The sequence below is a fragment of the Rhincodon typus genome, chromosome 24 (assembly GCF_021869965.1).
Source record: "Rhincodon typus isolate 14 chromosome 24, sRhiTyp1.1, whole genome shotgun sequence".
NCBI classification, from domain to species: domain Eukaryota; kingdom Metazoa; phylum Chordata; class Chondrichthyes; order Orectolobiformes; family Rhincodontidae; genus Rhincodon; species Rhincodon typus.
In genome coordinates this window covers 24,039,669-24,056,406 of record NC_063355.1, presented here as the reverse complement: position 1 = coordinate 24,056,406, position 16,738 = coordinate 24,039,669, and the positions used below count along the sequence as shown (strand labels likewise).

Sequence of the window (16,738 nt, the reverse complement as noted above, 5' to 3'; positions counted from 1 at the left end):
TCTAAATTCCCCTCCACATCACACCACATTCTTTCTTCATAATGCATCATCATTCTTTCACTATGATTGGATAAAATTATGAAACTCTCTATGTAACAGCATTGAGAGAGTACCTTCACTATATAGACTGCAATAGTTCAACAGGTCAGCCCACTACCATCCCCTAAAAGACAGGTAGAGGTCAGCAACAAATTCTGGTTTCGATTGACATGCGAAAAATTTTAAAATCCTTTCTTGTGACGTAAAATGTTCTTAAATTGTTTCAGACATGAGACTCAGTTCAAGGTGGGCATCGTGTTAGATGAAGCCTTGACAATTTTGAAAGCGCTATGCATTTTAAGCATTTGTTAATTTTTCCAAGTCTGTATATGATTCTGATGTTAGTTTGGAACTAATCAGGGATTCAAGCACACAGAAAAATTGTATGAACATTCTTCTGCCCAGTCTATGTGTTGCACTGTTCCCATTGAAATAGTAGATAATTGGTAGACTGCTTCTAGTCAGTGTCACTTCAGTCAATATCCAGAAGGAATATGATGTCCAACTTAAATTGCCTCCAATTTTTACCTTGGCTTATTAATTTTCTTCCCTTACCCCACTCAAGCCACTTTTCCAGGTATTAGAAGTTCAATATGTAGGGAAAACCAACACAAATGCAAACTTCACAAATCCATAGCACAACATAACAAAGCATGATTGTCAACCAAAGATTGTAACACTTCTATTGAAAGTGAATAAATATTCCAAAAAAATGCATCATAACAGTTATTATAATATTGACAAAGTTGGTTTGATTGACTCATCAGGTTAGGATCATCACCAATAAGGCCATCACAAGGCACAAGTCAGGAGTGTGTTGGAATGCACCCCACTCACTTGGATGAGTGCAGCCCCAACAACACTCAAGAAGCTTGACACTATCCAGGACAAAGCAATCCATTTGTTTGGCACTACATCCATAAGCATCCACCACCGATGCCCAGAAGCAGCAGTGTGTACTATCTACAGGATGCATTGCAGAAATTCACCAAAGATCCTCAGACAGCATCTTCCAAACCCACGACCACTTCCATCTAGAAGGACAAGGGCAGCAGATATATGGGAAGTTCCTGCAAGTTCCCCTCCAAGCCACTCACTATCCTGACTTGGAAATATCCCGCCATTCCTTCACTGTCGCTGGGTCAAAATCCTAGAATTCCCTCCCTAGTGGCATTGTGGGTAGACTGCAACGATTCAAGAAGGCAGCTCACCACCACCTTCTCAAGGGCAACTAGGGATGGGCAAGATATGCCCAGTGACACCCACATCCCACAAAATGAATAAATAAAAAAAATCTATCATATTAAATTAACACAAAGCTGTAATTAAACATACTGTTAATTCTGCAACTGATTAGAGAGAGAAAATATGAAACCAACACTTGTCAATGGCTGAAATATCTGCAGTTACTTGTTATCTTACCTCATCACCTTTCAGGACTTCTGTGCCATCAAAATCACGAGCTTGATTTGTTTTCTGCGCCAGTTCTTTCTCCAAGTTTGATAATTCCTCTCTTCCTTCCTGTAACTCTTCAGCTTTAGCTTCTTTTTTCCGGGAAATGATAGATGCCTGAAAATTGGTGTGAAAATTAAAATGTTACTTTGGAAGTTGTTCGTCAATGCAGATGTATAATTTTGTCATTTGCTTTAATTGAGAGAATAATTTTTAAAAACCCTCTGTTCTTAATTTCACTACTACCTCATGGATATAATTTTAAACTCATAGATAACTGGCCTAGTCTGGTACATGGAACACTGGTGTGATGCTTGGCTGCTAACCTTGTCTGCACATTAAAGTCCACATCTCAAGAAGTTCCAGAATGAAAATGTTCTCAATAGACAAATCTAGGTAATTGGAAATATGAAATCATCACAGGTCAATTGTAACAGTTTGCATATTTCAGACTCATATCAACAGCTGACTTCCTCTTCCGCTCGAGATGGAGTCTAGATTTGAAATATAATGTGATTTTGAAGTCTGACAGATATGCTGAAATACAAGCTCTTCCTCAAAGGTTGCTCTCCATAGAGAAGTGAAAATGATTAGGTCCACACACAGGTGAGTGAACATTAACTGTCTTTACTGAATAGAACAATGTATAAGGAATGGTAAGAGAGGGCATCTCTGGAATCTTATAGGCTCAGGTTCCAGTTCCATGTGATCTGACTTTGACATAAGTCCTGCTGCACATCTCAGTACCTAATCTTACAGCATAGTGAAGTCTTTATTTCACATGTTCTCCCAAGTTCACCCTTCCCATTAATTGTTGATTTCATGAAGTTTTACACATCTTCCATAGCTCTGTTCCAATCTCTACGCTTTACAGCACAATTCTGCAGTTGGAGCAGTTTCACCAATATTCCTGAATGTGCACGGTGTTCCTTTGGAGGATGTGGAGGGTTGGTGCATGCCAAATTGAAGATCTTTAGTCCTTGTCTCAGTATTAAGGGGCCATGTTGTCACATTTTCCTCCTGAAGATCAGGATATGCATCCAGCCAACTGCTTCCTTTTTTAAACAAAATCCTGGAACTCCCTCCCTAATGGCATTGTGGGTCACCCACAGCAGGTGGACTGCAGCGGTTCAAGAAGGCAGCTCTTATTTCTTCAAGCAATACAATTTGGTGTTCAGGTAAGACAAGATCTTAGTTGGAGCTTTGCAAGCACAGTGCCTTCAGGCTACCTGTCCATGAGCCTCACGTAGCTACCCTAGTTCAACACATATAGCTTATCAACCCTGGGTCTCTGATTTAAAGTGCGAGCATGGTCTTCTCCAAATCTACTCCAAAACCTTAATGGTCTTCTCTATCATGTTGCACTTTGTCTTTTTTTTTAAAATGGTCCTGCACCATGACACTTGGCAACCTGCAACCAATCAAAATCTATCATGGGACGAAGCTGTTCTGCAATGGTGTAGGGCAGTAGCTGAGTAGTGTTAAATTAAAATCTTTGTTCTTTCTCCAGAGGCTTTTACTGTATATAATTCTCTCTCAGTTTCGCTATTGGGTTCAGGATATCTCTGTGAAGTAGTAATGTGGATAAATCTATACGAAACCACAAAGGATCAAAACAATCATTGGCACATTGTGGCCCATTGTCACAGGCGACGACAGCCAGGATTCCAGACATGGAAAAAATAATCTTCACAGATAGTATTACAGACTCTAAGCAGGTGGACTGAGCTTCTGAACCTTGATTCATCATGAATAACATTTTACCAAGATGAGAAAAAAAAAATCTCCTTAAAATCAATAGGTGAATGCTAAGGTGGTGCCAAGGCATAGCTGAAGAAAAAAGGACTGTAGAGAAAAGGTAATTTCTGTTTTTGAAATGCAGATGGTGCAATTGGAGACCAAGTCCTCTACGGAATGAGAGATAACAGGTCATCACATAGATTACCTGCACACACCCTGACCTAACACATTTGAAATACCCACATGTCCCTGGTAAATCTTCTGGAAGACATTCAGATGAAGAACTTGTGGAACTATCAATCTCTCTTTACAGGAAATAGTTATTAAGAATACTGGCAAAATGGTGTTGCTCAAAATACTGCCGTACTGGAACACAGCCTACTAGCAAATGTAGTACATTGGCCATCTTATCCCATCGCATTGAATCTGAATTAAGACTGTTGAAAAGTCTGGATCACAACATACAGAGACCTTGACAAAATGAGCATGTCTTTTATTCGATCAAATGAGTGCTGCTCCTCAGTGCAACACTATCCCTGATCTTACTTGAACAATCACTGGAGAGGCTCATTAACTTAGGCTAAGTGGGGTAAGAATTTTCACCATAAACTGTTGCAGCTCTGTGATATTCCACGGTGGTGGAATGTCCTGATGGCTTCTATTTTCTGCAGATCTGCTGTCATTTTGTTGATTCAGCAATGTAGCCCATAAAAAAAATTAATCATTGACTTTGAGAATTCACATTTGTTACAAGTGTCAACCCAAAGTCTTGTAACTTTCTCAAGATTTTCCTTACCCAAAATCATGTTAGGCTTCAAAAGACTGGTTGGGAATGTCATCGATGTGGCATATACTGCCTTTCATTCCTTCTAATTTGTGGGATGCTGGCTACTGTAAAATTTCAGGTGTGGATGTGATGATCAAAGAAAGGTGGTTAAAACAACAACATCCTCAGAGTGTTATGAATATGGCCAGCAGCTTGGAGTACTTATGTAGTGGAAGTTGTCACAAGCCACTGTTAGTGTCCAACTTGGTGGAAGATTGTGCTGTTAGTAATTTTAACGGGGCTCTCATCAAAGGATGCCATTGGAAATATGTCTCGTTGCACTTCCTTGCTAAAATAAGTTAAGTCAACATAAATTCTAATTAATCCCTTCGGTTTAGGAACTGGCACCATACCAGAACACCATGTAGATGGCTATGTGACATTTGAAATGATCCCTTTTGAAGCACAGCTTCACCTTAGCTCCTACCTTGTTCTTAAATGGGTTTAGGATCTTCCTGGGTGTGTATTTGGTAGATTTGGCATCTCCCTTCAGTGTGATGTGGCATGCAGTTTTCCCAGGCTTTTAAAGAGTTTTTGGGATTGTTGCTAAAACTAATTTGCTGGTTCTTGACTGATAGCTACATTTACTTTAAGGATGTTGTTGACGACTATGTAGTTCTCCTGCTGAGCAGTGAACATGGCTGGCTGTAGATAACATCCAACGTTAAAACGATTCCTTGCCTTTGGTGTCTTAACATTGCTTAAAGCTGGACTTTGTCCTTGAGGCTAGTTCCTCCTGGGTCTTGCAGTTGTACGATGAAAACTTTAGGGTAAACTTCCACAGCCATTAAAGTAACAGAACAGTAATTCCAGCCTTTGTGTCCAATTTAAAGTGTGAGGCATGGGGGGCACTGACAGCAATGCTAGAGCTCCAATATTGACTAAACATGTCTGTGATTTCCCTAAGAGAACAAATGTGCCATGCAGGTTTGCCTTTAAAAGCAGCCTCCTTGTATTTTCTTAGTAAGGGCTTTTGCAATGAAAAGTGACTGCTGTGACTGAAGCTAAGGCTTTCTACAGTTTGAGTGGGGCCTTCTTCCTGCCTTCTTCAAGTCCTCTTGGGAAGCTTGGAAAATGGCACTTGGCACCATTTCTGCATACTTCCCCCAACATACACACGAGACAGTCATTTGGCAAATACAAATAAGTTGATAGGGTTTTTGAAATTATACCATGATTCAAAGCACCTGGTTTAGACTGCAACTGAGCAGATAAATTGCTTGAATTCCAGAAGGAAAAGGTGAAAAGCTTTCCCTCCATCTTCCATACATACTGTCCCCCTCCACTCCTCCACCACTTAACCAACAGATTGATTATGGATAAGGTGATTCCAAATTTATGCTCTCAAGTGGCAATAACTTCCAAGTGACACAAATGTAAATCTCAACAGGGCTGAAATGAAAACCCATGGGATGACAGTACAAAAATTTCGATGACATCAAATATACTTTCAGTGCTTTACAAAAAAAATCAGAATCTTGTATGCCTGTTTTGTACTGACTAAGATGAATGAATAAACGTGTGAGGAATCACAAGGAAAATCTGCATCCAGTTTCTCCATGACACTGTGCCACTGAATGAATTCAATGGAACTCTTCTCAGGTGAGTTTGTGGTGGGAGGAATATCATAACTATAGGGCATATATTCACTCCTCCGGTTCATACTGACATTTTTCTATAAACAGAATATAACATTATACCAGCTGATTGGGTGTTGACTTCTATGTGGTAAGAGTGTTTAAAGGATTGTTTTTATTCCTTCACAGGATTTGGGCATTACTGGCTAATCCCAAACTCTAACAGTTCTTGAGAAGGTAGTGAAAAGCCACTTTCTTGTATTAATACTGAAAGGAATTCCAGTATTTTGACCCACCAACAGTAAAAGTCTAATAAGATAGCTCCATGTCAGGATGGGGTGTGGTTTGGAGTGAACTTGCACATGGTGGTGTTCATCTATTGCCCTTGTCTCTCTAGCTGTTAGAGGATGTGGATGCGGAAGACGCTGGCAGCGAAAGCTTAGTGAATAGTTGCAGTTCGTCTTCTAGAAGGTGCACACTGCTGCCACTGTGTTGGTGGTAGAGTGAATATGTAGTGGACAGGTTGTCAGTCAAGTGGACTACTGTATCCTGGATGGTGTCGAGCTTTGAGTGTTGATGGAAAAACATCCACGCGAGTGTAACTTGCCTCTTGCAGTTTTGGTTAGAATTAGAATTAGAATTAGATTGTATTGTCAGGTGTGCTCAAGTACAGAAGTACACAAGTACAGTGCAAACTGTACAATGTCATCATTCCTAGCACCATCTTAGGTACCTAGGTACTAAATCTTAGGTACAAAGTAGTAAATAAAGAAACAAAGTTAAAAATTAAGCGTTACAATCCTGTGTAGTGTAAAGCAGAAAAATAAAGAAATAAGAGGTAAGAGGAAAGTTACAAGCCACTTGCAGCAGAATTCCTAGCTTCTGATCTGCTCTTGTAGCCATGGTATTTATATGGTTGTCCAGTTCAGTCTCTGGTCAATGGTAACAGCTAGGAAGTTGACAGTGGAGGTTTCAAATTGTTAATGCCAATGAATTTCAAAGGAAATGGTTAGGTTCTCTTTTGTTGCAGATCGTCATTTCCTTGCACTTCTGTGGCACAAGTGTTATTTGCCATTTGTCAGCCCAAGGACGAACACTATCCAGGTCTTGATGCATATGGATACAGTATCAGTAATCATGGTATTCAGTATCTGAATGGTGCTGAACATTGTACAATATGGTGACAATCCCTACTTTTGTCATTATAAGGGAGGGAGGTAATTGATGAAGCACTTGAAAACAGTCGAGCCTAAGATACTACACAGAAGAACTCCTGCAGTGATGATCTAGAACTGAAATGACTAACCTCCATCAACAGCAATCATCTTCTATGTGTTAGGTATGTCTCCAATCAGTTATGAGATTGGAGACATATCTAACATGTCTCCAATGTTAGGTATTTAGGAGAGGTTTGCCCCAATTACAAGTGATCTCATAACTATCGATGAGGAGTCCCACTACATCTTTTGCACATGAGTGCAATTGCTGGATTTCAACCCAGAATTGGGAGCTGAGGGTCCAACTCCAATTACCAGAATTACCTCAAGTAAGGTTTGAAACTTACATCTAATAACTCTAGCCATTCAGCCAAAGACTCAAGTCACATTAAAAAGTTGAAAAACACAAATGATGTATTTCATTTTTAATGAAACAGAATATTTTTGGAGTTCATCTTCCATACTAATGTTTATATCATCCTACCTGTTGCCGAAAAAGGAACAGTTTATCATCCATTGGATCATTTCGCATCATTCTCTTCTCAATTAATTGGTTAATTTGAGTATTGATCTCCTGGATCTAAAAATTGAAAGCAGTGATAGCAAAATAATGAAAAATACCAACCATTCTGAAATGTTTTGTTTAAGTAATGCATATATAAAAAATAATAGTACTTCAAACGTTGGGTATACTTGACTACAATAAGGCATTACAAGTTTAAGTACAATTCCAGATATAATGCTATTTGCAAAACTGCATTTACAAAGATTAATCAAAATTTTAAAATACATATTTTGAAACTATGACACTATAAAATGCCAAGCAAGAAACTGTCCTAAATTCTATTTCCTTTGAGCATTATTGTTCTTCAAAATGTTTAGCATGGTAATGATATCACCCATAGGAATAAATGGACATCTCTTGCTTGGCCGTATTAACAATCCTGCATTGCAAATTATTTGAAGTGATCAAATTTAAATTTAAAAACTGCTGATCCAAGACAGGACAATGGAAAAGCAAGAACTAATAGACAGTTCAGCGTCATTCCACAGTAAAACACTAGGAGGGCAGAAATTGATAGACAGACCAGCAACAAGATCAAATTAAGCAGCCAGGATGGGTTTCTGGTCATCTGAAATGGCATGCAGGGAGTGATAGGTTAAATTCATTTTAAAGCAAAATATATTGCAAGTTGTAGATTTGAAATGAATAGAAAATGTTGAAAATACTCAATTGGCCAGGCAGAATCGATGGAGAGAGAAACAACATGAACATATCAGGTTGATGATTTATCATTAAAAGAGGAACAAGTTACAGGTTATTAAAGTACGAAACAGAAAAAGCAGGAAGGAGAGGTACTTTCCTTTTTTCTCCACAGATGGCATCTGAACTGTTGTATAGTTCTAACATTGAAACACAGAAAATAGGAACAGCATTGGCTGTTCAACCCTTCAAGCCTGCTCCACCATTCAATATGATCAATGTCTGATCATCCAACTCTAGAAGGAAAAGGGTGGCAGATATGGGAAGAACACCATCTGCATGCTCCCCTCCAAGCCATTCATCATCCTAACTTGGAAATATATCGCTGTTCCTTCACTGTCACTGAGTTAAAGTCCTGGAATTCCCTTCCTAATGGCACTACCTATAGCATATTCTCTGCAGTGGTTCCATAAGGTAGCTCACCCGCACCTTCTCAAGGGTAACTAGGGACAGACAAGAAAATGCTGGCTCAGCTAGTGACATCCATGTTCCACAAGTGAATAAAAAAAAGTACCTTATCCAGTCCGGTTAGAATTTTATAGGTTTCTTTGGGATCCCCCTTATTCTTCTAAAATCCAGTGAATATAGTCCAAACTCATTTAGTTTCTTTTTGTACACAAGCACTGCTATCTCAGGAATCAGTCTGGCGAACCTTTGTTGCACTCTCTCCATAGACAGAACATTACTCTTCAGATAAGGAGACCAAAACTATACACAATCTCATCAAGGCCCTGTACAATAGCAGGAAGACATCCTGCTCCTGTATTTGAATTATCTCACTATGAAGGCCAATATTTCATTTTCTTTCTTCACCACCTGCTGCTCATGCATGTTAACTTTCAGCAGCTGGTGTACAAGACACCTAGGTCTTGTTGCACCTTCCCCTTTTCCAATCTATTGCCATTCAGATAATAACCCGCCTTCTTATTTTTGCTAAAAATGGATAATCTCATACTATATTGCATTTGCCTACTCACAACTTGTCCTGAAGCTAACAGTTTCTATTTTTATTTTCTAAGGTCAAACTGATGGATGAACAAAAAAGCCAGTATTAATTGAATAGCATTGTAAATGAACAGGTGATAACTACTGTTGTGTGGTCGAGTTCATATGTGTTTCTTTAGTAATTATTCTTCAGAAGGGAAAACATCCATGGAGACATCCGGTTACTTCGATGCAGTTCTTTTGTTCTCAGGCTTTAATAACAGAATTGTTTTTGCAGGAAAAACTGTAATATCAACACAAGGAACCATGTCCATAGGGAGAGTCAGGACAAGTGAGGAAGTTACAAATTGGTCAGACAGAAGTATTGTTGAATAGACCACTGGAACTCTACCCAAAGCGGAGTAGCTAAAATCAATTCTTGCTCTGTCAACTATCACTTAAATACTAACTTTAATAATGTTTTACTTGTTGACACTATTCATATAATTTTATATTAGTATCAATTTTGACCCATTTGATCAAATGGGTCAATGGGCTGAAAAATAGCTAATGGAATTCAATTCAGTTAAATGCGAGGAATTGCATTTTGGTATAACAAACACAATTAATGGTAGGGCCTTAGGTAGTTATGTAGAAATGAGGGACCGAGGGGTTCAGGTACATAATTCTTTGAAGTCTGCATCACATATTGACAGGGTGGTTAAAGAGGCATTTAGTATGCTTGCCTTTGTTGCTCAGTCCTTTGCGTATCATAGAATCCCTACAGTTTATAACAGACCATTTGGCCCACCAAGTCTACAACGACCCTCCAAAGAGCATCTCATCCAGTTCCATGCCCCTACCCCGTAACTCTGCATTTCCCATGGCTAATCCACCTAACCTACACGTCTTTCAACTTTGGGAGGAAACCGGAGCACCCAAAGGAAACTCATGGAAACACGGGGAGTATGTGTAAACTTCACACAGAAAGTCTTCCAAAAGGTGGAATTGAACCTGGGTCCCTGGAGGTTTGAGGCAGCAGTGCTAACCACTGAGCCACCAGGTTGGGAAGTCATTTTGAGGTTGTACAGGACATTGGTGAGGTCTTTTCTGGAGTACTGTGTCTCGTTCTGGTTGCTGATTTATAGGAAGGATACTACTAAGATAGACAAGGATCAGAAGAGATTTACCAGGATGTGACCTAATATGGAAGGTTTGAGTTATAAAGAAAGGCTGGATAGGCTGGGACTTTCTCACTGGAGCATTGGAGGTTGAGAGGTGACCTTATAGAGGTTTATAAAATCATGATGGGTGTAGAAAGGGTTAATGGCAGGAGTCTTTTCCCTACTATGAGGGATTTCAAGACTGGGGGCATATTTTTAAGGTGACAGCAGAGAGATTTAAAAAAAAAACACGAGGAGCAAATACTTTATGAAATGAACTTCCTGAGGAAGTGATAGAAGCAGGTACAGTTACAATGTTTAAAAGACACTTAGATAATCACATGAATAGGTAAGGCTTGGAGGGATATGGGCCAGAAGCAGGCAGGTGGGACTAGTTTAATTTGGGATTACGTTCGGCATGGACTGATTGGACTGAAGAATCTATTTCCATGCTGTAAGACTCTATGACTATGACTCTATGAAGGTGGAAAAGAATAATGAACAATCCAGACCAAGAATAATTAACTGGGATAGAGCTGACTTCAATAAAGCAAGAAGTGAGCTCGGCAAGATACAGTGGAGCCAAAGTTGGTGGGAGAAACTGTAGCTGATCACTGTATCGCCTTCACTGAAGAAACATTTAGGCACATTCAAGGTATATTCGCTCAAAAGGGAAAGGTAGGTCAAACAAGTCCAGAGCTCCTCGGACAGAAATAGAAATTGAGATAAAGGAGGAAAAGTGTCATTGTCACCGGTATTATGTGGAAAATGCAATTAAAATCAAGGCTGAATACAGAAGCTTCAGAACAGAGATGAAAAAGCAAATAAACGAAGAAAAGAAATTATGAAGAGAGACTGGGAAGCAATCATAAAAAGGAAAATCCCAATGATATTTGTAAGTCACATAGGTAAAAAGAGGATTAGGGCTGCATTGAAACATACAAAATGGGAACATGAGAAGCTCATTTGGCCTGCTCGGCCAGTCAATACGATCGTCCTATGATTGATAGTACCATGCTCCCATTTCCGCTCCAAAATGGACGAAAGAGAATTTATACATGTAAACAAAGTAATGGCTGAGGTATTAAACGGATATTTTGCATCTGTCTTTACAAATAAAGTAGATGCTACCAAGGCCATTGCGATGGAGGAAGAAATTCAGTCACTGGAAGCATTCAAAATTGATAACGGACATAGTATGCAGTAGACTGCCAATACTTGATAAGGGACAACAACCAGATAAGATACATCCAAATGTACTGAAGGAAGCCAATGTGAAAACTGTACTGTGGTAAAGGACAATAGAGTTAGAGAATAGATTACTTGCCTACTTCTTAAACCAATGTTGATTGCCCAGTATCAAAGTTAGGAAAATCTCCTCCAGACCAGAAAGAAACATGGAGCAGGAGGCGAAGGATCCAGTTGTTGAAGTGCACAAGGATACCAAGGACATAGCTAACACTACAAAGAGGCTCTGATGAGGAAGTATGAGCAGCCAGGGGCTAATAAGCAGAACTACAAAGGTAATGATCCCTGGACTATTACTTGAACCACAAACAGATTGACATTGTGTAAGCAATACTGGAGAACTGGTACATCACTCAAAGATTGGTGTGGGAGAAATGGCCTTCAATTCATGGGGCTTTGGGACCAGTACTGGGAAAAAGAGGAAGCTGTACTGTTGGGACAAATTTTACCTGAAAAAAACACTGCAAACAATGTCCTGGTGAGTTATATAAGTGGAATTGTAGAGAGGGCTTAAAATTAAATAGTGTTCACCTAAGAGGAAATGTGAGAAGTTAAATAGAAAGGACAAGACAACAGTTCAGGGTAACAATATGGTTATGGTAACCAGAATATGAATAAAGGGACCAAAGTTACAAACGTAGAGTGTGCCAGCAAATATTGAGTGAAGAAAGATTTAGAAATCCAAAGATAAAAGTTCAGTCAATTGAAAAGTATATCAATGTTGAGAAAGACAAGCTTAGTGGTTGGTTAGCTCAGTTGGCTGGATGGATGGTTTGTAATATATAGGGATGCCAAAAACATGAGTTCCATTCCCGTACCAGCTGAAGTATGGTGACCCTTCGGTTAAACAATCACCTGCCATCTCTCTAATGACAGTGCAGCCCAATGGTCTGCTAGGACAATGGCAACTTGCAGTTATGGAGGGTCCCAGAGGACTAGTAAATGGCTGATGTAATACCACTGTTTAAGAGAATGGGAGGCAGAAGGCAGGAAATTATTGGCCAGTTAGCCTGAGCTTGGTCATTGATAAGATTTTAGAATCCGTTATTGAGGTGGCCCGGTAGCTCAGTGGCGAGTACTGCTGCCTCACAGCACCAGGGACACGGGATTGATTCCAGCCTTGGGCAACCGTCTGTGTGGAGTTTGCACATTTTCCCCGTGTCTGCATGTGTTTTCTCTGGGTGCCCCAGTGTCCTCTCACAGTGCAAAGATGTGCAGGTTAGGTGGATTGGCCATGCTAAAATTGCCTGCAGTGTCCAGGGATGAGCAGGCTGAGCTCATTAGACATGGGAAATACAGGGATAGGATTAGGGGTGGGGGTGGGACGCTCTTTGGCAGGTTGGCGTGGACCAAACGGTCTGCTTCCACACTGTAGGGAGTCTATGAGTGGGTAGGAAGGGATAGCGGGTTTAGTGCTAATACAGAGTACGTGCAATGCAGGAAACAATAATAAAAATAATAAAATTTCACTCACTTTATCTGAAAACACAGAACATTTACAATGAAATGGATGCACAAGTAACACAAATAGAGAGGAATTGCTTTATCACCATTACAAATGCACGGTCACAGGGTGACCAAGGCAGGGAAATAGATAGTTCAAGGTACAAAACATTTTAAAGAGATGGGCAGAATGGAAAAGGAGGAGGGGTACCACTGATCACAAAAGAGATAATGAGAAAGGATCTTGGTTCAGAAAATGAGTGAGCAGAATTAGAATGGGTGAAGATTAGAAATGACAAGGGTGAGTAAACACTGTTAGGACCAGTTTATACACTCCTAAACAGGTGTAATACCATTGGACACAGCGTTAGACAAGAAGTTATTGGAAATTGTAACAAAGGAAGTATAATAGTTATTAGCCACTTTAATCTTCATATAGACTAAGCCTATCAAATTGGCAAAGTGGTATGGAAAGATGCGTTTGTAGGATCCTTTTCTAACAGCTCCCAGGAGCAATATACCATTGAACAAGCAGAAAGTAGGTTATAAGGTTATCAGCATTATTCAATATGGTAGGGTTAATTAGTAACATCATAGTCAAAGATCTACTGGAAAATAGTGATCATAACACAATTGAATTCCACATTAAGTTTGAAAATGGCATACTCTAACCATAAATAAGGATCAAAAACGTAAACAAAGCCTGAGGGGAAAGCTGGCAAACATCGACTGTGTAAATAAAGTTAAAGATGCGGCAGTAAACAATGGTAAAGATTTAAAGAAGCAATTCCGAATGTTCTATTGAGAAACAAAAACTCAGCAAATAAGATCTATCCTTTTCAGGGAGATAAGAATAGTGTTTGATTAAAATTAGAAGTTCAAAATTTTGCAAAGAATAGCAGTAAGCCTGAGGATTAGGAGTGTTTTAGAAAGTAGCAAAAGAACAATAAAATGTTACTCTGACATCAGTCATCAGCAAGTTCTGCGATCAATTGTTATCAATACATTTAAATAAGCATAGTATGATTCAAATAAGTCAAAATGATTTTACAAAAAGGAAATCCTAATTAAAAATCTTACTAGATTTTTTTGAGACGGAACTAGCAAGGTATATAAAGGGGAACTAGTTGATATTGTATACTAGGACTGTCAAGACGTTCAATAACGTGCCACACAAAAGGCTTACACATGAGAAAAGGGCTCACTGAAATGTGAGTAATATATTAAGCTGGAATGTGAATTGTTAAGTAGACAGGATATTTTCAATTTGGCAGGCTTTAACCAGTGAGGTTTGCAAGGATCAATGCTGGAGGCTCAGCTATTTACAATCTGTACTAATGATCATACAAAGAGACAAAAATGTATCTAAGCTTGCTGATTATACAAAGCAAACCTTAAGGAGGTCATAGAGTCTGCAAAAGATATGAACAATTTAAGTGAATAGGCAACAAGGTAGTAGACGGGGCATAATTTAGAGAAGTGTGAAGTTATTCAGTTTTGGTATGGACTAGAAAAATAGATGTTTTTTAAAAAGAAATGAAAACATTTTCAATGTTGTTGTTCAGACAGACTTGGGCCTATGCAATTGACTCTGTTGAAGTTTAAGAATCATGTTATGATTGGAGTATGTTGTTTTCAAGGAAATCTTATACTAGGAACATAAAACTTTAGCAAAATACAAAGAACGGTGAATGCTGGAAATCTAAAACAAAAACATAAGAACATAAGAACTAGGAGCAGGAGTACGCTGTCCGGCCCTTGAGCCTGCTCCGCCATTCAATAAGATCATGGCTGATCTTTTCGTGGACTCAGATCCACTTACCCGCGTTCTCACCGTATCCCTTAATTCCTTTATTGTTCAAAAAAATATCTACCTTATCTTTAAAAACGTTTACTGAAATAGCGTCAACTACTTCACTGGGCAAGGAATTCCATAGAGTAACAACCCTCTGGGTGAAGAAGTTCTTTCTCAATTCAGTCCTAAATCTGCTCCCTCTAATCTTGAGGCTATGCCCTCTTGTCCTAGCTTCACCTGCCAGTGGAAACATCCTCTCTACTTCTATCTTATCTATTCCCTTCATAATTTTATATGTTTCTATAAGACCCCCCTCAATCTTCTGAATTCCAATGACTCAGTCTCTCCTCATAAGCCAACCCCCTCAACTCCGGAATCAACCTAGTGAACCTCCTTTGCACCCCCTCCAGTGCCAGTACATCCTTTCTCAAGCAAGGAGACCAAAACTGCACACGGTACTCCAGGTGTGGCCTCACCAGCACCTTGTACAGCTGCAACATAATCTCTCTGCTTTTAATCTCAATCCCTTTAGCAATGAAGGACAAAATTCCATTTGCCTTCCTAATTACTTGTTGTACCTGCAGACCTACCTTCTGTGATTTATGCACAAGGACACTTAGGTCCCTCTGCATAGCAGCATGCTGCAACTTTTTAACCATTCAAGTAATAATCTTTTTTACTATTACTCCTACCAAAATGTATGACTTCACATTTATTTACATTGTATTCCATCTGCCAGACCTTTGCCCACTCACTCAATGTATCTATGTTCCTCTGCAAAGTTTCACAGTCCTCTGCACACTTTGCTCTGCCACTCATCTTAGTGTCATCTGCAAACTTTGACACCTTACACGTGGTCCCCAACACCAAATCATCTATATAAATTGTAAATAATTGCGGTCCCAACACCGATCCCTGAGGCACACCACTAGTCACTGACTGCCAGCTAGAATAGCACTCATTTATCCCCACTCTTTGCTTCCTGTTAGTCAACCAATCCTCTATCCATGCTAATACTTTACCCTTAACACCATGCATCCTTATCTTATGCAGTAGCCTCTTGTGCGGCACCTTGTCGAAGGCCTTTTGGAAATCTAGGTACACCACATCCACTGGGTCCCCATTGTCCACCTTGCTCATAATGTCTTCATAGAATTCCAAAAGATTTGTCAAGCATGACCTGCCCTTCATTAACCCATGCTGCATCTGCCCAACGGACAATTTCTATCAAGATGCCTTGCTATTTCTTCCTTGATAATAGACTCAAGCATCTTCCCCACTACAGAGGTTAAGCTAACCGGTCTATAATTCCCCATCTTTTGTCTACTTCCCTTTTTAAACAGTGGTGTCACATTTGCTGTTTTCCAATCTGCTGGGACTGCCCCAGAGTCCAGCAAATTTTGGAAAATTACCACCAGTGCACCTGCTATTTCTCCTGCCATCTCTTTTAATACCCTGGGATGCATTCCATCAGGGCCAGGAGACTTATCAATTCTTAGCTCCATTAGCTTGCCCAACACTACCTCTTCCGTAATAATGATTGTTTCCAGGTCCTCACCTACCTTCGTCTCTGTCTATTACTGGCATGTTATTAGTGTCCTCCACTGTGAAGACCGATACAAAGTACCTGTTCAATGCCTCGGCCATTTCATCATATCCCATAACTAAATTCCCCTTCTCATCCTCTAAAGGGCCAACATTTACTTTAGCCATTCTTTTTCATTTTATATATTTATAGAAACTTTTGCTATCTGTCTTTATATTCTGTGCTAGTTTTTTCTCATGTTCTATCTTACTTTTCTTTATAGCTCTTTTTGTGGCTTTCTGTTGACCTTTAAAGTTTTCCCAATCTTCTAGTTTCATGCTGTTTTTGGCCACTTTGTATGCCTTCTCTTTCAATTTGATAGCCTCCCTTATTTCTTTAGACACCCATGGCAGATTACCCCTTTTCTTACAGTCCTTCCTTTTCACTGGAATATACTTTTGCTGAGCATTTTGAAAGATTGCTTTGAAAGTCCTCCACTGCTCGTCAACTGTCCCACCATAAAAT

At 39.5% G+C, this 16,738-nt stretch overlaps 1 protein-coding gene across 2 annotated transcripts in view; it reads right to left on the bottom strand.

Annotated features, from left to right (window-relative positions):
* Window positions 1–16,738, bottom strand: part of ift81 (intraflagellar transport 81 homolog) — a 113,902-nt gene that overhangs the window by 69,019 nt on the left and 28,145 nt on the right. For both annotated transcript variants that reach the window (XM_048611627.1, XM_048611628.1), the window contains exons 10-11: window positions 7,336–7,431; window positions 1,462–1,608 (exon numbers count right to left, since the gene is read on the bottom strand). In XM_048611627.1, coding sequence (XP_048467584.1) covers window positions 1,462–1,608; window positions 7,336–7,431 — 243 coding nt within the window. The remainder of the gene's footprint in view (window positions 1–1,461; window positions 1,609–7,335; window positions 7,432–16,738) is intronic.